Genomic DNA, 27,179 nt, shown 5'->3' on the forward strand with positions numbered 1-27,179 from the left:
GCCTGTAGTGATGTGCCCACTGTCGTTCCTGATGTTGCTGAGTTTTCTCTCTCCTTTTTCTGACTAGAGAGCTATCAGCGGTGAAGATCTGCTCCAAGAACCAACTCTGGGTTTCACTGGTTTTCTCTACATTCCGTTTCCTATTTCATTGACTTCTGCTCTTCACTATTTCCTTTCCTTCTACTTGCTTTTCATTTGTTTTGCTCTTTATCTTCTGGTTTCTTATGGTAGGTTAGATATCTTATCTTCTATTATAATAAAAGCATTTAGACTTAAGTACTGTTTTTCCTGTCAAAGAACATATTGCTTATGATTTCAATCTTTTAAACTTTGTTGAGATTTATTTTATGACCTTTATCAAGGTCAACGTCTGTATACCCTTGAAAAGATGCTTATTTTTCTACTATTAGGTGCAATGTCCCAATTAAATGTGTAGTATAGTTCCTAATATTGTATCACAAGTGACTAAAACGGTTCATTTTTATTTGTGGAGGCTTCCCCTCCCCCCACCATGCTTAAAATTCGAGTTTCTTCAGGTATCTCTTCAAGTTCACTGATCTTCTGCAGCCTAATCTTCTGTTGATCCCACCCAGGACAGGTTGCATTTCTAATATTCTATTTTTCACCCCTACCAATTCCATTTGGTTCTTTTTATATCTTTTATTGCTCTTCTCATTATGTTCACATCTTCCTTTAAACCCTTGAGGATATTGATAACAGTTACATGGTTATTTTAAGATGTTTATCCACTAATTCACCTTTGATAATAGCTGTTTCTGTTGACTTTTATCTTTTCTTGTACATGAGTCATATTTTTCTGCTTCTCCTGATGATGAATACTTGACACTGTTAATGCTACTTTGTTGTATTTTAATTTATCTGTTAAAGAATGTTGAAGTTTGTTTAGATAGGCACATACACTACCTTTTTATGGCCAAATAATATTCCATTACATGGGTATACTACGATTTATTTATCTACTCATTCTTTGATGGATATTAAACTATTGTGAATACTGCTTCCTTTACAAGTATTTGTTCCAATACCTGTTTATAGTTGTTTTGGGTATATACCTATGAATGGAATTGCATGGTTATATGGTAATTTCTCCACATCCTCATCAACATTTGTTTGAGTATGGCCATCCTACTGTGTGGAAGTGGTATCTCTTTGAGGTTTCATTTGCATTTCCCTGACGACTAATGATTTAGAGGACTTTTTTTTTCATGTGTTTATTGGCTTGTGTATCTACTTTGGAGAAAGGTCTGTTCAGATCCTTTGCCCATTTTTACATATTTTTATTTTTTTTAAGTAGGTTCCACACCCAGCGTGGAGCCCAATGCAGGACTTGAACTCATAACCTGGAGATCGAGAACTGAGCTGAAATCAAGAGTCAGATGCTTAACCAACTGAACCACCCAGGTGGCCCCCTTTGCCCATTTTTAAATTGAGTGATCTTTTTTTTTTTTCAGTTTTATTGAGGTGTGATTAACAAATAAAATTTTGTATATATTTAAGTTGTAGAATGTCATGTTTTCTTTTAAGGTGTTATAACATGAGGGTTTAGTTTTTACATTTATAATATTTAATATAGTTTCACAGGCCATAAAGAAGTAAAAGGATTATATACAGCCTTGTAGGAAACGGGCAGGGTGCTGAGGAGGGCCAGGATGAGTCTAGGGCCTTGGTGGGTGCATTCCAGGGGGAGGGGGCCCTGAAAGGGAAACCAGACAATCCTGTGAGACTCTGAGAACAATGGCATAACAAACAAACAGGTGTGTGGTAACCCGGCCCTGGGGGATTGGGCCTATGCCTCTGTGGTGCTACTTCCATAACTCTGTGGCCAAAGGTCAAAGAAGGCCTCGCATCCCTGGGGGATGGGGCCACATCCCTGGAGGGGGCATGCCCATTGGCGTTCCTCATCCAGAAGGGAATCCCCATTGGGGGACCCACTGGGGGGCCTCATGCCAGGTGGTGGACCCACCATGCTTGAAGGGGGTGCCCTCAGCCCATAGGTAAGGGAGGGCCCCCACAACCAGGTGGATACTGGGTTGGGGACCTTGCAATACTGGTTGTGGCAGCAGCTGCGGTGGATGCAACATTGCCTCTTCCTTGCATGGTCATTGCCTGTTGGGAGCCTGGGACACTGGAATACCGGCTGGGATTTTTCTGCCAGGAGCTTTCCCAATCCCTGGGTGCCTGGCAGCTCCAACAAGTGGCACTCAGGCAATGCCAGTATCTTTGGGAGGAGATCCCTCTCCTGTCATTCAGATTAGGTTCTCCCCTCAAAGAGGGGGATGGCTCCAGTTCCTGCTGGGTTCACCTCAGCGCAGCCCACTTCATGCCACCACTCGTGGATGTGCAGCCACAGATAAAATGGGGTTGGGTAAAAGCTACTTTCCACCCCATTGCTCGGCTCTTGAGTTTCCTTGAGGACTTAATATATATATACTGACATACTGACAGTTTTTCTGTGTATCATGAGAACACTTAAAATCTACTCTTTTAACAAATTCCAAGTATACAATTTTATTAACTATGGTCACCATACTATACATTAATCTCTCTTATAACTGAAAGTTTGTACACTTTTACCAACTTCTCCCCATTTCCCCCATCCTCAACCCCTGGCAACCACCATCATTCTATCATTCTACTCGTTGGTTATATAAGTTCAACGTTCTTAGATTCTGCATATAAATGAGATCACCGCATTATTTGTCTTTCTGTGCGTGGCTTATTTCACTTAGCATAATGTTCTCCAGGTTCATCCATATTGTCACAAATGGCAGCATTTCCTTCTTTCTTATGGCTGAATTATATTCCATTGTATACATACCACATTTTATTTATCCATTCATCCATCATCAGACACTTAGATTGTTTCCATATCTTGGCTATTATTAATAATGCTGCAATAAACATGGGAATGCATATATCTCTTTAAGATCCTGATTTCATTTTCTATGGGTATATACCCCAAATTGGGATTGCTGGATCATTCAGTAGTTCTATTTTTAATTTTGCCTAATTGCTGTACCCAGGACTACCAGTATTAGGTTGAATAAAAGTAGTGAGGGGGAGCACTCTTGTTTTATTTTCTGAAGCTTGAGAAAAAGCTTTCAGCTTTTCACCATTGAGAATGATATTAGCTATGGGCTTGTTGGCTATTGAAAGGGTCCATAAACAAAAGGACGAGACTGATACAAAGCGAAGGTCAAGCAGGGCTTTATTTCGCGCCAAGCATCGAGAATCAAGCTGACCAGCCAGGGCCGTCTCTTGCAAAGAGGCGACACCTCCCAGCCTCATAGACTAACTTTTATAGAGCAAAGGCCATGTGGTTGAGCCTGACCACACACAGGCGGCCAATTGAATTACAATTCACCCTATAGTAGTTATTTGAATTAGCCTATCACTCTGGTCAGAATTGGCGCCCAAAAGGCAAGGTCCACATTCTTGGGTGGTTAGAGAGGTGCTTTCCTGATTGGATGTCTCCACCTGGCTTGGCTCATCCTTGGCGGGTAGGGAGGTAATACGTGCGCTTTCCCTTGATTGGACGTTTCTACCTGGCTGGACACGTCCTTGTATCTGGGCTCCGTTATCGGGGGCTATTTGGCCGGATTTCACCAAATCTGTTTCTAAGCGCTTTTCTCTTGGGGGGAAGGGGCAGGTTCAATCCAAGTTTACTGCATAAACAACAAAATGGCTCGCTCTGGCTAAGTAGGCCCTTACAGCTATGGCTTTTATTATGTTGAGGTACATTTGTAACCTTCATTTTGCTAATGTAGTGTATCACATTGATTGGTTTGTCTATGTTAAACCATCCTTGCATCCCTGGAATAGATTCCATTTGATCATGATGCATGATCCTTTTATGGTGCTGTTAAATTTGGTCTGCTGGTGTTTTGTTGAGAATTTTGCACATATATTCATCAGGAATATCGGCCTATAATTTCATTTTACCGTGTGTCCTTGTCTGGCTTTGGTATGAGGGTAATGCTGGCCTTATTAAATGAATATGGATGTGTTCCCTCCTCTTTAATGTTTTGGAAAAGTTTGAGAAGGATTGGTATAAATTCTTAATTAAATGTTTAGTAGAATTCACTCATATACAGTTTTAAGCATTTTTTTTTCCACAGGGTGGGGGGCGGGCTGCACAACTGAGAACCATCACTGGATAATTGAGGCCCTAACCCAGTCCTGGTACAGCTGACACACTTAAGGCAGGCGGTTTGGTTTGTAAATGTGTCAATTCCCTGGAAAGGTACCTCCCATTAATTTGGAGGTTGGAGGGGGTGAGAAACCCATTTTGGCCTTAAGTGAGCTGACGTATCTTTGAACTAAGCCTAGGCATCTTCAGGAACATCAGTGCACCAAAGGCCTCAAGGAAAGGAAGGCACTGGGGCACTGGGGTAAAGATCACCATGCTAATGAAGGAGCTCCTGAAGACAGGACTGCCTCAGGCTGTACACTCCATGCTGGTTAGTTTTCTTAACAGCTCCTGTTTCTATTGGCTCCACCGACAGCCCAAGAGGGGATCAAAAGTCTGATGCAGCTTCTTTTACCACAGAACGAATGGGCCAATTTTTGGCATGAGTTACAGCTTTTGGTTGTTGTTGTTTAATCAGGAACATGAAATTCTTTACTTTGGGAAAGACACAGCTAGCTTTTTTTCTCTGACAGAAGGAGTAAGCATTGTGCATTCACCACATTGTTTCAAGAAATGCTCCCTAGCATCTGGATTTTGCTGGTGATTATCAATCACTCCACCTGGCCAGCAGCCACGGCCATTGAGATGGAAACTTTCAACTTGCCACAACCAAGACATTATTAATAAAAGTAAAAATTTTGGACAGCAGAGAAAGTTTCTAACACTTTACAAATGTGTGTAGCTCAAACATGTAACATATTTTAACACCCATTCCACATTTTTATGATACATACAATTAATTGGCCCAAGCCTCTTTCACAGGTTACTTTAAACCCTTTTTCTTCACTGCAAGTTTTGTCCAAACTCTAAGAAGAATTTTTTTGGTTTTGTTTTTGTTCTAACAAAAAGAGATACTACCTCTTACCTCCTCAGCTGGGAGCTTATGGAGTTCAAGGTAGAGAGAAAAAGGCCAGCCTGCGGGGTTGGCTGGATTTGCATGGAAGAGTCCTCTCTTTTTTTCATGTTTTATAAGCAACTTTATTGAGACACAATTTACAGACCATACGTTGTTTTTATTATAGTCACAGAGCTGTGCAACCATCACCAGAGTTACCATTCGAATGTTTTCATCACCTCAAAAAGAAATTCTACACCTTTCGGCTCTCATCCCTGTATCCTTGCTCCCTTCAGCCCCTGGCAAGCACTAATCGTCTGTCTCTGTGGATTCTCTGTTGTGGACATTCCAGATACATAGAATTATAAAACATGTGTCCCTTTGTATCTGCCTTCTTTTACATAGCATAATGTTTTCAAGGTTCATCTGTGTTATAGCAAGTGCCAGTAATTCATTCCTTCTTATGACAATAGTATTCCGTTGTACAGGTTAGGGTTAGGGTGAGGGTTATCCATTACAGTTTATAGGTATTTGGGTTGCTCCCACCCTTTGGTTGTTTTGACTAGTTCTGACATAAACATTTGTGTATAACGTGTTGCCTTTTGGAGGAACCACTGTTGTCCATTTTACATTCACAAGAGCTCCAATTTCCTCAACATTGTCATTATTGTAGTTCTTCATCCTACCACGTGTGAAGTGGTATCTCATGGTGGTTTTGATTGCATTTCCCTGATTATTAATGATGTCAAGCATCTTTTCATGTGCTTATTGATCATTTGTTTATCTATGGAGAAATACCTATTTATATCCTTTGTCCATTAAAAAAATTTTTGTGAGTTGTCAAAGTACTTTACATATTCTTGATGCTAGACTCATTTATATGATTTGCAAATATTTTCTCATACTCTCTGCATTCTTTTTACTTTTTGAAGTCCAATTTATCTACTTTTTCCTTGTTGCTTCTGCTTTTAGTGTCATAACTAAGACTCCATTGCCAAAACCTAGGTCATGAAGATTTGCTGCTATGTTTTCTTCTAAGGTTTTTATAGTTTTAGCTCTTATATGTGGGCTTTTGATACATTTTGGGTTGATATTTGAATATGTTGTGGGGTAGATGTCCACCTTCATTCTGTTGCATGTGGATATGTAATTGTCCGCACACCAGCTGTTAAGAAGTTTATTTTCCCCCCATTCAATAGTCGCAGTTTCCTTATAGACATCTGACCACAGATATGTGTGTTTAATTCTGGACACTCGGTTCTATTCCGGAGATCTGTATGTCTATCCCTGTGACAGTACCAAATTGTCTCATATGAGTTTTGAAATCGGTTGGTGTGTTCCTCCTGCTTTGCTCTTCTTTTTCAAGATGGCTATTCACTTCGGCACATTGGCTTTCACCACAATCTCTACCATTTGTACAAGTGCCCTTAGGCTTGAACTGTTCCTCATTCTGTTGCAAATGAAGTCAGTTCCTCTGGAAAGAGATCAGGAGTATCTGTTTTATGGACTGCTTCTCTCCCAGCAAAAACTCCAAGCCAGGGCTCCAGAGCTGAAGATGGGGGACAAGGCAAGCTTCTCTCTGTATGATACCGCTGCTCTAGGAGTTAAATGGTCAGTTTGGTGGTTGGGGGGGGGCAGTGTTGCAGTAGCCTGCAATCCTTTCAGTTTGCCTCTTCAGGCATGGAACCACCACCTTTTTTTTTTTCATTAACATATAATGTATTATTTGCCCCAGGGGTACAGGTCTGTGAATCATCAGGCTTACACACTTCACAGCACTCACCATAGCACATACCCTCCCCAATGTCCATCATCCAGCCACTCTATCCCTCCCCCCGCAACCCCCAGAAACTCTCAGTTTGTTTCCTGAGATTAAGAGTCTCTTATGGTTTGTCTCCCTCCCGATCCCATCTTGTTTCATTTTTTTCCCCTTCTCTACCCGCAAAACCCCTGCCCCCTCCCGATCCCATCTTGTTTCATTTTTTTCCCCTTCTCTACCCGCAAAACCCCTGCCCTACCTCTCAAATTGCTCATATCAGAGATCATATGGTAATTGTCTTTCGCTGACTGACTTATTTCACTCAGCATAATACCCTCTAGTTCCATCCACGTCATTGCAAATGGCAAGATTTCAGGGGGTTTTGATGGCAGCATTATATATATCTGTTGATGGACATCTAGGCTCTTTCCATAGTTTGGCTATTGTGGACATTGCTGCTATAAACGCTGGGGTGCACGTGCCCCTTCGGGTCACTACATTTGTACCTTTAGGGTAAATACCCAGTCGTTCAATTGCTGAGTCATGGGGTAGCTCTGTTTTCCCAACTTTTTGAGGAACCTCCATGCTGTTTTCCAGAGGGAACCACTGCCTTTTGAAATGGGTGAGATCAGGTACCCAGTACTCTCAGGTTAGAAAAATAATTTCTAAGTGCCATAACTCTATCAGTGCAAACATTTCAGAAGGTGATGGAGAGAGATGTTGAAGATGTCTATTTGATTTCATATTTGTGCAAACGGTTGTTCAATTCACTGAGATAAGAAATACTGGTAGGAAATATTCCCTAATATGGTTTAGATTGAAAACCAGGAGTTCAGATTCAGACTTATTAAGAGAGCCAGTGGAAATGTGCAGGAGGCAGGTGGAAATTTAGATGTAGAGTTCACATAGAGATCTGGATGGAGACAGATTTGCCTGTCAACTCCATTTACAGATAAGCAACAATAGAGAAGCCTCTGAATGAATTTGAGAAGGAACAGCTAGAGAAGAGAAAAACCAGGAAAATAGCAGAAGCCAAGAGAGGCAGATTTCAAAGAAGAGTGGCCAATTGTGTCCAGACTGAGAGGTTTACTAGGGCATGAAAATCATCTATTGACATTCACTATGTCCTGGAGGTCATTGGTGACATTGGCAGGAATGGTTTGAACGGAGTGATATGGACAGAGGTCAGAACACAATGACTTGAATGAATAGGAAATGATAAAATGGAGAGAGAAGGCAAGGGCATATATTGTTCCCATCAGAGTCTTGGCTGTGATTGAAAAAAGAGAATCTACTGACCGGAAGGGGATACAGGGTTGCATAAAAGTAAGCCTGATTGGTGCAGGTGGGAAAGTAATGATACATCTTCTTTTCATCACTGTTCCTTGTGATGCTGAACACTTTTAAGGACTGAACACTGAGCTAAAAGGAACCTTGGTGGTGATCCACTCTAGCCTTATAAATGAGAAAAATGAAGTCCAGAAAAGGAAAGGGACATGTGCTCAACATTGGCCTATAAAAACCTTCAAATCATTTTATTCCCCTTGGGTTTTCATCACTCTTACTTCATAAATTAAGTGCCATTCCTCCTAGTTCCTTATTTAATATGTCTAACTTTTTATTTTGTAGTAATTATAGATTTACAGGAAGTTGCAAAAATAGTACAGTGAGTCCCATGTATCCTCTACCCAGTTTCCCCCCAGTGGCAAGATCTTCCATTACTATTGTGCAACTTCAAAACCGACATATTGACAATGGCACAATACTGCTAACTTGATTACAGACCTTACTCAGTTTCATGAGATTTCACATGCATTCATTTGTGGGTGTGTGTAGGTCTATGTAGTTTTAGCACAGATAATGTATTCAACACCATAATCAAGACAGAACTGTTCCATCAGCACAAAGGAACATCCTGTATTATCCCTTTATAGTCACACATATCTCATTCCCCCTCCAGTCCCTATCCCCGGCAATCATCTCAAGAATGCAATCAGATAGTATGTGACCTTTTGAGACTGGCCCTTTCATTCATCATAATACCCTTAAGGTGTACCCAAGTTGTTTCTCTTCATTGCCGAGTAGTATTTCATGGTACAGATGTTTGGTTTAATTACTCATTCAATTGCAGGATATTTGGGTTAGTTCCAGTTTTTAGCTCTTACAAATAAGCTGCTAAGAACATTTGTGTACAAAATTTTGTTCCATCATAGCTTCTCATTTTTCTGGGATAAATGTCCAGGAGTGCAAATGCTGGGTTGTATGATACATGGATGTTTAACTTTATTAGAAATTCCCAAAGTCTTTTATAGAGTGGCTGTACCATTCACCATTCCTGTAATGTATAAGAGATCCAGTTTGTATGCTCAACAGCATCTGGTATTTTCTTTTTTTCTTTACCATCCTGTTAAGTATGTAATCATAATTCATTGTGGTTTTAATTCGCATTCCCTAATGACTACTGAAGTTCAACATCTTTTCATGTGCTTACTTGCCATCCATATATCTTCTTTAGTGAAATGTCTATTCATGTCTTTTGCTCATTTTCAATTGGATGGCTTTTTAATTGTTGACTTTGTGTAGTCTAGATTAATCAGACATATGGTTTGCAAATAATTTCTCTTGATGATTTCCTCCTCTTAATTTTTTTTACAGAGCAAACTTTTTCATTTTGATGACGTCTAGTATATTGTTTTCCTTTTAGGACTGTGCTTTTGTAGTGAAGGCCAAGGGCTTGTTGCCTAGCCCAAGATCCTGATGATTTTTCTATGATTTTTTTCCTAAAAGTTTTATAGTTTTACATCTTACATCTAAGTCCATGATATATTTTGAGTTAATTTCTGTCTAAGGTATGCAGTTTAGGTCGAAGTTCATTTTTTTTTTTTTTGCCTATGGGTATCAATTACTCCAGCATAATTTCTTGAAAATACTGTCTATTATTACTCCACTGAAACGCTTTGAAACACCTCTGTCAAAATCAGTTGAGCGTAAGCCACACTGCCTTGATTACTGTAGCTTTGTAGTAAGTCTTGAAGTCAGGTGATGTGAGTCCTCCAACTTCTTCTAAATCGATTTAGCTTAATTAATTTTATACCTGGATATTTTCATTTTTCCTATAGGGAAAGAAAAGAACAGAGAAGAACTGTGGCTGTGGGAAATTAAGGACAATACAGCATTTACACTCCGTATGCCCTACAGTACTGGTTTTTTTTTTAAAGATTTTATTTATTTATTTGACAGAGATCACAAGTAGGCAGAGAGGCAGGCAGAGAGAGAGAGGAGGAGGCAGGCTCCCCGCTGAGCAGAGAGCCCGACGTGGGGCTCGATCCCAGGACCCTGGGATCATGACCCGAGCCGAAGGCAGAGGCTTTAACCCCCTGAGCCACCCAGGCGCCCCAGTACTGGTTTTTAAACTTCAGTGTGCCTTAGAATCAGCTGGGGAGTTCACGAATATTTCTAGGTTCCACCCCCAGGGATAAAGTTTGACCTGTAAGTACTTCTCACGCAGCTGGACTACACATTCAAATGTGAAAAAGCAATAATCTAGGGAGAAACAGGAAGAAAAAACAAAAACAAAACCCAACCTGTGTCACTATTGTTGGGATTGTTTTCTTTCTTCCCGCCTCCTCCAATGCCCACTTTAATTTCCAGTATGCAACAGGCTTGACTCTTTTCTAAAGACACACTTACCTTCTGTGGTTATACATGGAAAGAATAATGCAACAGAACTTGTTAAAATATGATTTTTGTTACATCCTAGGTCCTTAATGTTTCTGAAGAAACAGATTTGTATTATAATGAAAGTCCCCAGGTAAACAGGATCTGTCAAATAGGAATTTGCTTCAGAGTCAAATGTGCTGGAACTCAGCTATTCAGTTAGAAAGGATACTCATGGAGAGTCAACCTTTGACAGGTATCTTAGATACCTAATATTTTAGAGATCAAGACGGAAGACATAAGACATATGCCCCTCAATGAGGGCTTACGAGTACAGGCGGGGTGCTCATGAGCCCCTTCCATGAACACTAGTGCACTCATTTACTCGTCCAACAGAAGCCTCGTAACTAGAAAACTGAAGCACGGAACACTCTTTAGCTTACTCTACAGAGTGTCTAAAATGGAAAATAAAAACTTCAAAGTTAAACAAAGGAAAAGTAACTATTTAAAATATGCTCCCAGGACGTTTTATTACAAGATATCCTTGCCAATATACCCCCGTGGCCTTTTAAAAAAAAACCTTACTATTCTACCTAAAGCAGCTTCATGTGCACTTTGTCGGCCAGTCACAGGTAAGAGGGTTCACTGAGTCCTAATAAAACTTTCCGGAAGACAGCTTGTGTCTGCCGCACTATTGAAATTCTCCCAGTGGAGATAAAGAGAGCTGTGCGACCGCACATGAACTTTCGGACCATGCTTACCATGCAAATTGAGGAAACCAAGTCCGTTTGCCCCATCGTCCTCCAACTACTCTAGAGAAGAAAGCTCTTGCACCAGCTCCTCCTTTTCCTGCTGCAGCTGTTGCAGGTGCTGCTGGTTCTGCTCCAGCCTGTCCTCCAGCCACTGCAGGAGAGGCCCGCTGACCGCCGACATTTGGCTGCACAGATTCTTGGTAAACACTTCAACAGGAAAAACACGGTTGAGAGAACACTCCCCCACCTGTGCCCCCCCACCTGTGAGCACACAGAGAAGGCCTAGCAGATGACGTTGTATCTCTGGCCAGGGGAAAGACAGAAGAGCTGAGCAAAGGAGACATCTGTTTGAGGCCATCCCGAATACCCCTAGAACCAAAAGTCAGAGAGAAGCAGAAAGATAACCAGGTCTTTACTCCTTTACGCAAAAGGGCTAAGAACTATAGGTTTTTTTCCCCAGCCCTTAGGCCTTCGCACAGTGTAAATGACAAATGACCATAAGCCCTAGAGTGCTTTCTGCAACTTAGCTTTCCACAAGTCCACTAGAAAAATTGCTCAAATGTTTCATGTATTTTAGAAATAAATACATTAACTTAACATGCCTGAAAGCATCTGCTTCTCCCTCTCCCTCTGCCCCTCCACCCTGCTCATGCTCTCCCTCAAATAAATAAATAAAATCTTTTAAAAAAGTGACTTATTGAAAATGACCACTGTAATACTGTGGGGTATATCTTCCAGAATCTATAGATATGATATTTGTGTGTACGTGTGTGCATTTGTATGTATACTTTTGAATAAAAACCATATGATTTTGGATGTTACTTTTTTACCACATAACAATGACATCTTTCTGCCTCAGTAAAGATCTGGCTTTCCTTCCTAAGGGCTACACAATATTCATCAGAATGGATGTACCAATTTAAAGGTTTCTTTCTTTTAGAGAGACAGAGAGAAAGAGAAAGAGTGCACGTGAGCAGGACAGGGGTGGACAGGGAGGGAGAAGGAGACAGAGCCCCAAGCAGACTCCACACTGAGCATGGAGCACGATGAGGGGCTCCATTCACAGCCCTGAGATCGTGACCTGAGCTGAAACCATCAGACGCTTAACCCACTGCACCACCCAGGCGCCCATGGAGTTACCAGTTTAATGAGTGATGGACACTTCAGCAGCATCCATTTTCTTTGCTACTATAAAGACTGTGGTTCATATCCCTTTAGACTTATTTTTGCATACTTGTCCTACGAATTTCTAAAGGGTACATTTCTAGAGGTGGAACTGTAGATTCAAGTATATGTATATCTTAAAACTGATGAGCCAGTATGTTCCAGATTGGACCAACTTATACCTCCAGGAACAGTATATGAGAGCATTCACTTCCTGCACATCCTCACCTAATTTTACCTCTCAATTTAATCTTTGCCAGAAGGTGAAAAACTGCCATCTAAATCCATACTTCTTCTAAAAACATTTATGAAGAATTTGTTTTTCTATAAAAGTCTTTCATTCTTTATTTTTTTTTAAAGATTTTATTTATTTGAAGGAGAGAGAGACACAGAGAGAGAGGGAACACTAGCAGGGGGAGTGGGAGAGGGACAAGCAGGCTTCCCACTGAGCAGAGAGCTCAATGTGGGGCTTGATCCCAGGATCCCGGGATCATGACCTGAGCCGAAGACAGACACTTCACAACTGAGTCACCCAGGTGCCCTAGAAGTCTTTTCATTCTTAGTCAGCTTTTTCTGAGTTCAGATTATACTTAGGTCAGGTCTTCCCAGAGTTTGAAAAATATCCTCTTACATTTTCCTCCTTATTTTTTTAACTTTTAAAATGAGCTATAAGGGGTGGGGCGTTTCTGTGGCTCAGTCAGATAAGTCTCTGTCTTCAGCTGAGGTCCTGATCTCAGGCTCCTGGGATTAAGCCCCACTTTGGGCTTCCTGTTCAGTGGGGAGTCTGGCTCTCCCTCTGCCTCTACCCCTACACCCCGTTCATGCGTTCTCTCTTTCTCTTTCTCAAATAAATAAATATAATCTTTAAAAAAAATAAAATGAGCTATAAAGGTATAATTTATAGACAATAAAATGACCCCATTTAAAGTGTACAGGTCATTGAGTTTGTGGTAATGATCCCTAGTGAAGAAACAGATCCTTTCCATTAGCGCAGAGGCCCTTTGCAGTTCCCTTTGCAGTCACCTCTGGCCCCGGCAGCTGCTGACCTTCCTGCTGTCACCACAGAGTACTTTCGCCTATTCTTGAATGTCATATAAATGGAACAATAAACAATAAAGTATGTAGCATTTATTGCTTTGAAGTACTATCTTTCTTAAATATAAATTCTTATACACAAATGGGCCCATTTGTGGGTTCTATTCAGTTCTACTGATTTACTTGTTCATTTTTTAGTTATTACCATCCTGTTCAAGTTACTGTGGCTTTAGACCATGACTACATGTAATACACTAACCCTAACCAGATTCTACTTCTTTGTCATATTTTACCTCCAGATAGAAATGATGGGAGAGACATACCAAGCCATCTTTTAATTTTGTCTCAAAGTAATGGCCTATAACTTGAAAGCCTCTATTTCTTCCTCACTGGTGACTTTGCCAGACACTGGGAAAGCCTACACAAAATGGCCTGGGAATCAGGGTTATTTAAAGAGAAGGTATGGTATAGTAGGTGCGTATGCTGGAGAAAAGTGATTTCATATGTATACTGTATTGAGTTTCCTGCTCCTTGGCCTTATATAGGAATTCTTTCTGTGTTTACTGACATGAAAAGATTCTTCCTTCATACCTTCCCTCTCATCTGTCTGTCTATCCATCTCTTTCAATTCCCACCGTAATAGGCTGGTAGTAGTGTGCTGGAACCAACTTAGATCGGCTCATGAAAGCCGATATACTACTGAAATTTCAGAAGTCTGTGAGTGAAGTCTGTGAGCTGGTTGATGCCATACTAGTTGTTTGAAATCAGCCATGGTAGGAGTACTATACATTGGAAACCGGCAAACACAAAAAATCAGGGCCCTTCCTCCTCCCTGAGAACTGGGTATTAAACATGTACCAGCATAGCCCCTGAGAAAGTCAATCATAAAGTTCATTCCACTCTTTCTTCCAGCCTTACTCTAGGTAGCATACACACTAAAGGGTTTGCAGGGTTCAAGAGAAAAGCTGGGAGTGGGATTAATGAATAGCAAAGCTCTCGGAAAGGGAAATTCAAGGAGAACTTGCACCTATTACTTCAAGCACTTAAACTAGTTTTATTTCTGTCAGCTGAGTATTTCAGAAATCACTGCCCACAATCTAGAAAAAGAAATTTTACCTGAGCCATTATGGATCTTGGTTACTGAGTCCAGATGTGTCAGGCTAAAGGGATAAAACAGTTTAGGTTAGCAGCAGAGCCGCAGCGAAGGGAAAACAAAATGACCTTTGCGAATTGGATTAGAGGAATATGCATAATTTAAATTCCATTAGAGTGAAATGTTTCATGATTTGGAGGATATAATTTTATTCAGAACTTCAAGATAATTCAAAGAGATCACTTGAAATCACTGTCTCACTTCATACAGTCCACACTTCTTGGGCAAGACCCAGTGCTTGGCAGTAGGGCTACTGAGGTCTAATTGTCTGGTTTTTTTCTAACAACCAAAAGTATCATTGCCCTTGAAGGATCCAAAGTGCAGCGGGAGAGAAATGAATGTTACACAGAATATGAACACACTTTCTCACAGAGAGGTGAGAGGAAAGGGGCCTCTGGAAAAGGAAAAGAGGGACCAGGTCCTGAGGAGTCAGGATGAGAGACGAGGGAGGGAGAACTCTACCTGTGGATCCTCCTGTATGCATCCTGCTCCTCTTGGCACAGGATCTTGGGCAGCTCGACTGCTGACTCCAGGCATACTTTCCCAATGGTTACGTGAGGTACAATATGGATGGGGATTTCAATCCTCTCATACCTGTGAGACAATCAACTCAGGTCAGTTTCATGTTTGTTTGTTTCTAGCTTTATTTTGGTTTAATTGATGAAAAGGAATGATATATATTTAAGGCATACAAACTGATGTTTTGAAATTGATATTTTGAGTAAAAGGAGCACCGCGCTCAAGCCAATTAACGTATCCGTTACGTCACGTAGTTGCCTTTCTTTGTGTGTGTGTGGTAAGATTTCAAGTATATAACACCGTTCTGTTAACTGTAGTCGCCATGCTGAGCGGTAGATCTCCAGAATTCATTCATCTTGAAACTTTGTACCCTTTGACCAACACTTCCTCATTTTCCCTTCCACCACTCCTGCCGTGGCAACCACCATTCTACTCTCTGCTTCAACGAGTTTGCTATTTTTATTTATTTCAATTCATCCATTGACAGACCTTTAGGTTGTTTTTGTATCTTGACTATCGTGAATAACTCTGCAAAAACATTAGAGTACAGATATCATTTTTGAGATCCATATTTCATTTTCTTTGGATATATACCAAGAATGGGTTAGTTTTTAATGCCGAGTTGTCATAATCAGAAGTTTTCTATAAACTTAATAGAAATTTTGGGATACAGTATACTCGAAGATTAGACATCCCTGTCATTCATTTAGTAGCTCAACTTGAAACTTGACTGAATTCAAAATGAACTCACCTGGGGAGCAAATTAGAAGCCCATTTGAAGAGTCAATATTCCCCACTTTCCTAGAAAATGTAAGCCCACTTTCAAAAACGTATTGGAGGTCTTGGGAATTCAGGGTCCTTATGCTCACTCCCCCAGATAAGGGGAATAGCTAATTAATGCTGTCTTTGGTTGAGAAGTTTCCATGGGGGGTGAACACATTCATCACAAAGCCTGGGGAAGAGCAGCTGCAGACTTTTCCGTGAGTCCATCAGATTCATGATGTATATGAATTACTCATATAAATGCTCACTCGTTCTAACTTAGGGTTCACCAGTGGCCCACAGTTCCCATTCTCTCCCCTGAAGGGAAATAGGTGAGAAATTCACAAATATTGGGGCAGCTGGGTGGCTCAGTCAGTTAAGTGTCTGACTTTTGGTTTTGGCTCAGGTCCTCACTGAGCCCCACATCGGGCTCTGAGCCCAGCACACAGTCTGCTTCAGATTCTCTTGCCCTCTTCCTCTCCCTTCTGCTCTCTCCCTCTCATGTAGAATACGGCCTTTTTAGATTGGCTTAGTGTATTTTTTAAACTACTCAGGTGATTCCAGTGTTCAGCCAAGTTTGGGAATGAGTGATCTAACTCATTTTTCCTTCTCCACACATTCCAATCTATTCAATTCAAATGCTCCTTAATTTTGGTGACAAAATATTCCTTAGAGTTGCAGAAGCCTATTAACTTTTCCTTAGGAAAAGAAATAAGCTCAAATACATGAGCTTTCTCTCTAACAATAAAAGAAAGCTGATAAAGTGCTTTCTGGCTCAATATGAAACCTCAAGGGGACATCAAGTAAAATGAACAGTGTTTGACATTCATATAGAATTACTAGGCATAGGAAGAAGCTGGAAAAATGTGACCAATACATAAGAAAAAAATAAGTTGACCAAAGTAGAGCTAGAAATATCAAAGATGAAAGAATTAGCAGACAAGCTTCTTAAAATAACCATTTATCATTATAAATATTCTGTGTGTTCAGAAAGCTAGAGGAAAGACTGAACATGCATAGGATTAACAGGAAATTAAACATTACAGAAGGAAAGATTAGTGAACTTGAAGATACAGCAATAGAAACTATATAAAATAAATCACAGATAGAAAAAAAGACCAAAAAAAAAAAAAAACAAAACAATGAACAGAGCATCAGTGAACCATGAGACAATGTCAAGTGGCCAAATATGTGTATAATTAAAATATCCAAAGAAAATGAGAGAGTGGAACAGAAAAAAATACTTGTAGAAATAATAGCTGAGATTTTTGTAAATTTGATGACAAATGTAAATCCACATGTCTAAGCTTAGGGAAACCCAAGGACAGAATAAAACTGAAAACAATTACACCAATGGCACACTATAATCAAAGAGCTTAAAACTAGTGAAAAAGAAAAAATCTTAAGAAGTCAGAAAAAAAGTCATATTAAGTAAACAGAAGCAAAGGTGAAGATGATAGCCAGTTTTTCATTGGATGGTAGAGAAATATCTTTATAATTCTAAAAGACAAAAATGGCCACCCTAGAGTTCTTTACCTATTGAAAATATTTTTTAAAGATGGAATTTAAGGGGCGCCTGGGTGGCTCAGTGGGTTAAGCCGCTGCCTTCGGCTCAGGTCATGATCTCAGGGTCCTGGGATCGAGTCCCGCATCGGGCTCTCTGCTCAGCGGGAAGCCTGCTTCCCTCTCTCTCTCTCTCTCTGCTCAGCGGGAAGCCTGCTTCCCTCTCTCTCTCTCTCTCTCTGCCTGCCTCTCCGTCTACTTGTGATCTCTCTCTGTCAAATAAATAAAATCTTTAAAAAAAAAAAAAGATGGAATTTAAGACTTCTTTCAGACATATGAAAGTCAAATGACTATTTCACCAGAAGACTTACACTACCAGAAGCATTAAAGGACATTCTTCAAGAAAGAAAATGATAACAGATGGAAACAAAGAAATGAAGAGCACTAGAAATGGTAACCCACTGGGGCACCTGGGTGGCTCAGTGGGTTAGGCCTCTGCCTTCATCTCAGGTCGTGATCTTGGGGTCCTGGAATCGAGCCCCACATCGGGCTCTCTGCTCAGTGGGGAGCCTGCTTCCCTTCCTCTCTCTCTGCCTGCCTCTCTGCCTACTTGTGATCTCTGTCTGTCAAATAAATAAATAAAATCTTAAAAAAAAAAAAAGAAATGGTAACCCACTGATGGGAGATGTTTGCAAACGACATACCTGATAAAAGGTTAGTATCCAAAATATAGAAAGAACTTTAAAAATTCAACACCCAAAACGTGAATCATCCAATTAAAAAAATGGGCAGGAGACATGTACAGACAGTCCTACAAAGGAGACATGCAGATGGCCAACAGACACATGAAAAGATGCTCAACATCACTGATCCTTAGGGAGATGCAAATCCAAGCTACAAAATCAGCTTACATCTGCCAGAACTGCTAAAATAAAAAACACAAGAAACAACAGCTGCTGGTAAGGACAATGGAGGAAAAGGAACCCTCCTGCACCATTCGGGGGGAATGCACTGGTGCAGCCACTGTGGAAAACAGTATGGAGGCTCCTCAGAAACTTAAACACAGAAGTTATCTTACAATCCCCCATTTGCACTACTAAGTATTTACCTAACGAATACAAACATACTAATTCAAAGGGAATCATGTACCCCGATGTTTACAGCAGCATTATCAACAATAACCAGAGTATGGAAACAGCCCGAGTATCCACTGGTAGGTGGATGATGAAGACGTGGTCTATGTACACGATGGAACACTACTTGGCCATCAAAAGAATGAAATCCTGCCGTCTGCCATGACATGGACGGAGCTAGAGGGTGTAATGCTAAGTGAGATAAGTCAGTCAGAGAAAAGCAAATGCCATGTGATTTCGCTTGTGTGGAACTTAAGAAACAAAACAAATGAGATTATTCGGGTGAGATGGGGATGAGGATGAAGGAGGTCACTTGTGATGAGCACTGGGTGTTGTATGGAAGTGTTGAATCACTCTACTGTACACGAGAATCTAATGTTAACTAATTGGAGTGAAAATGAAAACTTAAACTTAAAAAAATAAAATACAGAGAAAGTATCTCAGTGCAAATACACCCCCCCAAAAAAGAAGAAATAAAGAAAAAAAGAAAGAGTGGGCTTCCCCGCCTTTCATCCTGGTCTTGCTGTGATTGCAACACCTACCTTCTTACTGTTCCCATGTTCCTGATATATTTTTGCCCATCCCTTTATTTTTAGGCTTTTTGAAATTTTGTGTTTTCTTTGAGTCTTGCATAGAGCCTAGAGTTGGGTTTGTCTTTGATATCTAATTTTAAAAATAACTTCCTTTAATAGATAAATTCATCTAATTAAAACATAAATAAGTCCTGTCAATGTTATGTACAACATGATGACTATAGTTAACAATACTATATTAGATATTTGACAGTTACTAAGAGAGTAAATCGTAAAAGTTCTCATCACACACATACACACAAAAGCAATTTGTAACTATGCAAGATGATGGATGTTGACTAAATTTGTGCCAAGTATTCTGCAATATATACATGTATCAAATCATTATGCTCAACACCTAAAACTTATGCAATGTTGTATGTAATTATATCTCAGTAAAACTGAGGAATACATACATACATACATACATACACCTATGGGTCACTGAGGAAGTCAAAAGGAAAATTACAAATTATTTTGAACTGAATAAAAATGAAAAACACAGCAAGATTTGTGAGATACAACTAAAGGATTACTTGGAAATTTACATAAATTTCTATAAAAACAGAAAATAGACATCAAATGAATGAACTCAGCATCCATACACCATAAAACAAGTAGAAGAAAAAAAACAGAAAAAAGAACAAGTGAAGCTCAAAGTAAGCAAAGAGAAAGAAGTAACATATATCAGAGTTGACAAACAGAACAGTGCACAGATCAACAGAGAAAACCAATGAAACCAAAGTGATTTTTTTGAGATAGATAGCCAATAAAATGGTTCCATTTCTAACCAGACTTATCACAAAAGAAAAACAAATTACCAATATAGTAACAAGAGAGATGACATTACAATGATTTTATAGATAATAAAAAATAAAAGATATTCTAACAACTTTATGCCAATAAATTCAACTATTCAGATGAAATGAATAAGTCCCTTGAAATATACAAATTACCAAAGCTCACTCAAGAAGAAATATATAACCTGAATAGCCCTGAACCTATTAAATAAATCAAACTGGTAGTTAAAAACTTCCCACAGTGAAGATTCCAGGCCCAGAAGGCTTTACTGGTGAATTCTACCAAATACTTAAGGAAGAAAGTCTATTAGTTCTACAAAAACTCTCCCATTAAATTGAAAAGGGGACAATACCATCAAACTTGTTTTCTGAAGCCAGTATTTCTGATACCAAAGGTAGAGAAAGACTTTACAAGAAAACTACATACTAATATCCCTCAAGTAGATAGATGTACAAATTCCGAACAAAATTTTAGCAAATCAAATCTAGCAGTACCTAAAATGGATAATTCATCCTGACTGATGGGGTTTATTCCAGGAGTGCAAAGTTGGTTTAGGAATAAAAATTCAATGTAATTCATCAATATTAACAGACTAAAACAGAAAAGCACTATAGCAGCATCTCAGTAGATACAAATAAGCATTTCATAAAATGCAACATTTATTACTGATGAAAAAAGAATGCTCAGCAAACTAGGGATAGAAGGAAATTTCCTCAAATCAATAAGAAAAAACCTTCAGGTAACATCATACTTTAATAGTAAAAGACTGAATGATTTCCCCTAAGATCAGAAAGAAAGGTACCATGGCTGCTCCCAACAGTTGAATTCAGCAGTTTATTGGATAGAGTGCAGTAAGGTAAGAAAAATAAACAGAAGGCATCCAGACTGGAAAGAAAGAAGTAAAACTGCTTTTATTCACAGATGACAACCTATGTGGGTAATCCAACGGACTCTTCAAAAAAGGTACTAATATTAAGAAGTGAATTTAGAAAGGTAGGATGTAAACTCAATATATAATAATTATCTGTATTTTTATGCAGTGGCAATGAACAATAGGAAATTGAGATTAAAATGAAAGCATTTACAATAGGATAAAATATGAAATGTGTAGGGATGAATCTGAAAAAAGATATGCAAGACTTGTATGCAGAAATGTACAAACATTAATGAGAAATTAAAGACCTAAATAAATGGAGAGATGCAAACGTTCATGGATTGGAACACTCAATATTATTAAGATGTCAATTCTCCCCAAAATGATCCACATTCAATGTAATCCCAATCAAAAATCTCAGCAGGCTGTTTTGGAAAAGTCTGGAATTTCTTAAAAAGCTAAATATACACGTACCATATAATTCAACCAGGCTGCTCCTACATATTGCCCCAAGGGAAGAGAGAGCACATATCCATACAAAGACTTTGTTTGTAATAAACCAAAACTGCAAGTAACTCAAATGTCTATCAACAGGCAAATGAATACACAAATTGGGGTAATACTTAAATGATTTAATACTTTTCTGTAATAAAAGGTGTAAACTATTGATACCTGTTATAACGTACATGAATCTCAAAATAATTCTGGTGCATGAAATGAGACAGACAAAAAGCTTACAGTCTATGACTCTACATATGTGTCTATTTTTTCTCTAAAAAAATGCAGACTACTCTCCAGCGACTGTAGATCAGGGCTTTCGGTTGCAGGAGGGAGAGGGAGTACTAAGGGAGGAATTACAGAGGGGCACTAGGAAAATTTGGGGAGTGAGGGATATTTTCATTATCTAAGAATGTACATGTCAAAACTTGCCAAACTGTCTACTTTAAACATGTGTAGTTTATTGTATGCAACTGTACCTCAATAAAGATGTTAAAAACTAAATGGAACTGGGGCTCCTTGGAAAAGTCCAGGAAAGAACATCTTGTGCCACAAAATCAAAGAGTAAGGAAAATGTGTCAAAAGAACATGGGAGGGGCTTCCACTGGTTGCTTCTGAAACAATGTGTGCCTCAAAATACCTAATGATAGATTAAAAGAAAGTACATTTGTCAGTTGGCAATCTACTCCCAGGAAGGGCTTTCCCTGTCCATTTGTCTATTTATTAATTTATTTTTAACATATATGTGTATATCTGGATTCTTATTTTATTCAATGGGTTCTAGTCCATTATTATCATGAAGTATTTTGAGGCACACTGTTCTTTTGTTACTTCTTTGTCCCCCTGACTAAACTGGGGGCTCTTGAATACCAGAGAATGATGGTAGTAATTCTGCCGTGTTGTTCCAGCCCCTGGCAGAGTCTGGCTCAGGGCAAGGGCGGTTGATGAACATACATCAGCTCAACCAGAACCTCAGACAAGTTCCCCGAGCGCAGAAGGGAACTTCGTGTCCTTCTTTTTCTTTTCATCTGTGGCACTGACGAGTTGGATGGGTGGTTTTTCTGGGGATCCTCTCAACTCCAGAATACATAACCCCACATTGGGCTCCCCGCTCCGCGGGGAGCCTGCTTCCCCCTCTCCCACTCCCCCTGCTTGTGTTCCTCTCTCGCTGTGTCTCTCTCTGTCTTTCTGTCAAATAAATACATAAAATCTTTTTTAAAAGAAACACTATTTATAGGTATAAGGAAAAAATGATAATGGAAATATGATAAAATGTTGACATCTGAGGAATCTGGGTAAAGGGCACACAGGAATCCTTTGTACTATACTTTCAACTTTTCTGTAAATTTGAAATTATTTTAAAACAATGTTAAAAAAACACCAAGACTAATAACTAAAAGAATCAAAACAGTACACACAACTTCTAAAACAGAAAAAAAAAAAAAAAAAAACCAGAAAATTCAATGTAACAAGTGGCAGGAAAAGTAAAAAGAAATAAACAGAAAGCAAACAGGAGGCAAACAGAAAATTGCAGCAATGATACTAAAATGAATGCATTACACTCACCTATTAAGACAGATGTTCTGATTGTTTAAAACCAAATAACTCAAGATCTTGCTATATTCTATTTAAAAGAGACCCTGAAACAAAATAACTGAGGAAGGCTGACAGTGAAGGAAAAGGCAACATGCAACAGGCCGTGGCGGACACACGTGTCCCTAACCACCTAACCTAACCGTCCTAACCTAACCCTAACCCACCGTCCTCCTTGGGAACAGAATGGCGATCTTTGGCCAAGCCAAAGCTACCTGACAGGCCTCCCTGCTTAGGTGTGGCTACTTCACTATGTTCTGCCAGTGAGATGGAAATGGAACTGTTTTCTGGGATTTCTGACGTCATTTATTAGAAATTGGCTGAGCAGCTGAGCTAGGGCAAGCCCCTTTTTGCCCTCCTACCTTTCCTCTTCCTTCTGGCCCTCAATGGAGATGTGCTGGCTGGAACTCCAGAAGTCTCGTGGACCATGAGGGGACCTTAGGATGAAAACCATATACCAAGATGGTGAAGCAGAAGATAGGAGCCTGGGTGCCTGATGACATCACAGAGCCCTGGAATACCTATCTCCAGACTTCAACCCAAGAAAGAAATAAGGTTTCTTGTTTAAACTGTCATTTATCATTTAATTTTTTCCCTAATATACGTAGTTCAACCTAAACCTGACAGAAACAATCATAGTCTCTAGAAATATTTTAAGGCATACATAAATAAACGTGTAAATGGGCAAAGAAAGCTATTTCATATTTTATGATGGAAAACACAACAGGACAATATAATATAATAGCTATGAACCTTTATAAACTCTTTATGCAATACCAATGCAGCTTCAAAATAGATTAACCCTAAAATACAGAAGCGGATGGGAGGTTTCCACACGTCTCTCTCAGATATGTATAACCAAAAGCACACACTGTGAGGAAGGATATAAGGACCACTGTAACACAACTTAACAAGCTTATGCTAATAAGGAGATAAGGGACTTGTACCCAAGAGACAATATACATATTTTTTGGTGCATATAAAAAAGTATGAAAATTGACCATGTTTTAAGTCAGAGGTCAGTGAACTTTTTGTGAAAAGTCCAGACAGTAAACGTTTTACTGTGTAAAACATTTTTGTTTTAATTTGTTTTTTTAAAAACAGCATTTTGTTTTACTGTGTAAAACATTATTGTGTAGAACAGCTGTGTGGGCCACAGGATCTCTGTCAGAACCACTCAGCTGAGCAGCTGTAACTGGTAAACAAAGGTCAGATGCTCCGAAACAGGCACCAGGCCCTTGAGCCTACAGGATGTAGTCTGTGGACCCCTTTTCTAGGTAACAAAGGAAATATCCAAAAATTTCTGTAAAGCCGGTATCTCCTAGGCCACACGGTTACCATAATGTATTAAAAATTATGGGGCACGTGGGTGGCTCTCTGATTTCCATTCAGGTCATGATCTCAGATTGTGACCTCGAGGCCTGCAGTGCACTCTGTGCTGGGTGTGGGGCCTGCCTAAGACTCTCTCTCTCCCTCTCCCACTCCCTCTGTCCCTCCCCACCCCACACTCTCACTCTCTCTAAAAAAAATGAAAGAATTAGGGGCGCCTGGGTGGCTCAGTGGGTTAAGCCGCTGCCTTCGGCTCGGGTCATGATCCCAGGTCCTGGGTTCGAGCCCCGCATCGGGCTTTCTGCTCAGCAGGGAGCCTGCTTCCTCCTCTCTCTCTGCCTGCCTCTCTGCTTACTTGTGATTTCTCTCTGTCAAATAAATAAATAAAAAAAATCTTTAAAAAAAATGAAAGAATTAAAAAAAATTAATGTAACAGAAAAATAAATAAATAAATATAATCCACCCCCTCCCAGATCTATAAACCTGGAAATTTTTAAATGCACTTCTAAATAACTAACTGTTCACTTGAAGAGAAAATAAAAACTGAAAACATAAATCAGAAGTAAAAAAAAAAAAAAAGCCACTGGAACCTATGGAATGAAGCAAAAGCGAGGAGGAAAATTTATAGCATTAAAAGTATTTACCAGAGAACAAGGGAGACAGAAAGTAAACTTAATTTTCATCTCAAGAATTCATCTTTCTAAAGATTTTATTCATTTACCAGAGAGAGAGAAAGAGAGAGAGAGAGAGAGAGAGAGAGCGCACGCGCACAAGCAGGCGGAGCACCAGGCAGAGGGAGGAGAAGCAGGCTCTGTGCTGAGCGGGGAGCCTGACACAGGGGCTCGATCCCAGGACCACGGGATCATGACCTGAGCTGAAGGCAGAGGCTTAACGGAATGAGTCACCCAGGAGACCCTTATCTCAAGAATCTAGAATGAAGACAACAATGAGAACAACGCAGCAACAATAAAACATACGGAAAACAGAAGGAAGAAATTAATAAAGAAAAAAGCAGAATTTTTTTAAAAGATAAGAAACTGAATTGATCTAGAGAACTTAAAGCTGGTCCTTTAAAAAAAACCAACAAAATAGATAAGCCTCTGGCAACAGAATCAAGAAAAAAGAGAAAACACAAGTAAACAGCATTAGCAATGGAAAAGGGGACATCCTTAAAGAAACAGATCACACAGTCATCCACTCAAGAAATATTTACCGAATGGCTACCATGTGGCGGGCCCTGCTCTAGGCGCTAATCAACAAGACATAGGACGTCCCTACAGTCATGGAGACAACAATCTAATGGGGGGAAGGAGACTGTAAATAAGAAATGAACAACTAACTTATATTAGTGCTACAAAGAAAATGAAACATTTTGAAAAAAAATTTTAAATGTTAAATACATATATCAAGTGCAAAGAAAGGAAAACAGATGAAATGGATAATTTTCTAGGAAACTATAAATTACCATAGCTGACAAATACTGCATGATTCCACTCATAGAAGCAGGGAATACAGTACTGGTTGCCAGGGGATGGGGGTAGGTATAAAAGGGGTTGTTACTCAATGGGCATAAAGCTTCAGTTACGCTACATGAATAAATTCTAAAGATCTGCTGTACAACACGGTGCCTAGAATGAACAGTAAGGTATAATGCATTTCAAAATTTGTTAAGAGGGCGGGGCACCTGGGTGGCTCAGCCATTAAGCGTCTGCCTTGGCTCAGGTCATGATCCCAGAGTCCTGGGATCGGGCCCCGCATCAGGCTCCCTGCTCAGCCGGAAGCCTGGTTCTCCCTCTCACACTCCCCTTGCTCGCATTCCCTCCCTCACTGTGTCTCTCTCCGTCAAATAAGTAAATAAAATCTTAAAAAAAAAAAATTTGTTAAGAGGGCAGATCTCATGTTCTCTTCTTAACACCCCTCCCCAAAATAAAATGAACCAAACAAGAAAAAACCCACAAAGGAAACAAGGAAACTTTGGAGGTACTGGCAATGTCTATTACCTTGATTGTGGGGATGCTATCACGTCTATTTACATACGTCCAAACTCATCAAATTGTATACATTAAATATGTGTAGTTCTTTGCATATCAATTATGCCTTAATGAAGCTGTTTAAAAAATGAGCAAGCAAGAAAAAAATAGCATTGTGCAGCTAAAATAAGGTCTTGAAGATTAAGAAGGTTAAAAAAAAAAAACCAGAACACTCAATGGGTGCCGTAATTTTCCTTGTTCATGGGTTTCTCCTCTATTTTATGTGTGATGACATTCTAGCTCTATATCTGATTTATGTGGAGGTTCTAGATCATTTGCTTCTAGTAATGATTTTGATGATCTTGTCAGTGCCTTCAGTTAAATAGATTTGGGACGTGACATTGTTTTAAAAGATTTATTTATTTACTTATTTCAAAGAGAGAGAGACAAAGAGAGAACGAAAGTGAGCATGAATGGGAGGAGGGGCAGAGGCAGAGGGAGCGAGAATGTCCAGCAGACTCCGTGCTGAGTGCGGAGCCCGATTTAGGGCTCAATCCCACAGCCATGAGATCACAACCTGAGCCAAAGCCAAGAGTCAGACGGTTAACCGATTGTGCCACCCAAGCACCTCTGGGCCCTGACATTCTTTATAAAAAGATTTTATTTATTTATTTTTGTCAGAGAGAGAGTGCTGGCATGAGCAGGGGGAGGGGCAAAGGGAGAGGGAGAAGCAGACTCCCCAGTGTGCAAGAAGCCCAATGCAGGGCTGGATCCCAGGACGCTGGGATCATGAGCTGAGCTAAAGGCAGACACAACCCACTGAGCCACCCAGCCATTCCTGGGCCCTGACATTCTTAAAAGGAGACACAGAGTAAGCATTTGTCCAGCCGCATGGTCTTGGACGAGCAACTTTATTTCTGAAAGTCACTCCTCGACCTAGTAACTGTCTCTTGTGACAGAATCCAATTCTTCTTCTGTTTTATTCCATTACAGTAGCATTCTTTTATAGGGTTAGCACCATTTATTGAGAACGTAATGACAAACACATTTGGAAACACTG

The 27,179-nt window shown here is 39.8% G+C and overlaps 1 protein-coding gene and 1 pseudogene across 5 annotated transcripts in view; both read right to left on the bottom strand.

The window, feature by feature from the left end:
- Window positions 1-1,676: 1,676 nt before the first annotated feature.
- On the bottom strand, window positions 1,677-4,308 carry LOC125092186 (small nuclear ribonucleoprotein-associated proteins B and B'-like; annotated as a pseudogene).
- Window positions 4,309-8,312: 4,004 nt separating this feature from the next.
- The window catches only part of BRCC3 (BRCA1/BRCA2-containing complex subunit 3), a 55,375-nt gene continuing 36,508 nt past the window's right edge, over window positions 8,313-27,179 (bottom strand). The window contains exons 8-12 of one of the 5 annotated variants that reach the window (XM_047716914.1): window positions 23,183-23,257; window positions 15,028-15,159; window positions 14,529-14,572; window positions 11,264-11,420; window positions 8,313-9,936 (exon numbers count right to left, since the gene is read on the bottom strand). In XM_047716914.1, the coding sequence (XP_047572870.1) occupies window positions 11,269-11,420; window positions 14,529-14,572; window positions 15,028-15,159; window positions 23,183-23,257 (403 nt within the window). In that variant the 3' untranslated portion in view covers window positions 8,313-9,936; window positions 11,264-11,268. Of the gene's footprint in view, window positions 9,937-11,252; window positions 11,421-14,528; window positions 14,573-15,027; window positions 15,160-23,182; window positions 23,258-27,179 lie in introns of those variants that run through there. The other 4 variants (XM_047716915.1, XM_047716913.1, XM_047716917.1 and 1 more) reach the window with 4 other exon arrangements.

This window comes from Lutra lutra, chromosome X, assembly GCF_902655055.1.
Source record: "Lutra lutra chromosome X, mLutLut1.2, whole genome shotgun sequence".
NCBI classification, from domain to species: domain Eukaryota; kingdom Metazoa; phylum Chordata; class Mammalia; order Carnivora; family Mustelidae; genus Lutra; species Lutra lutra.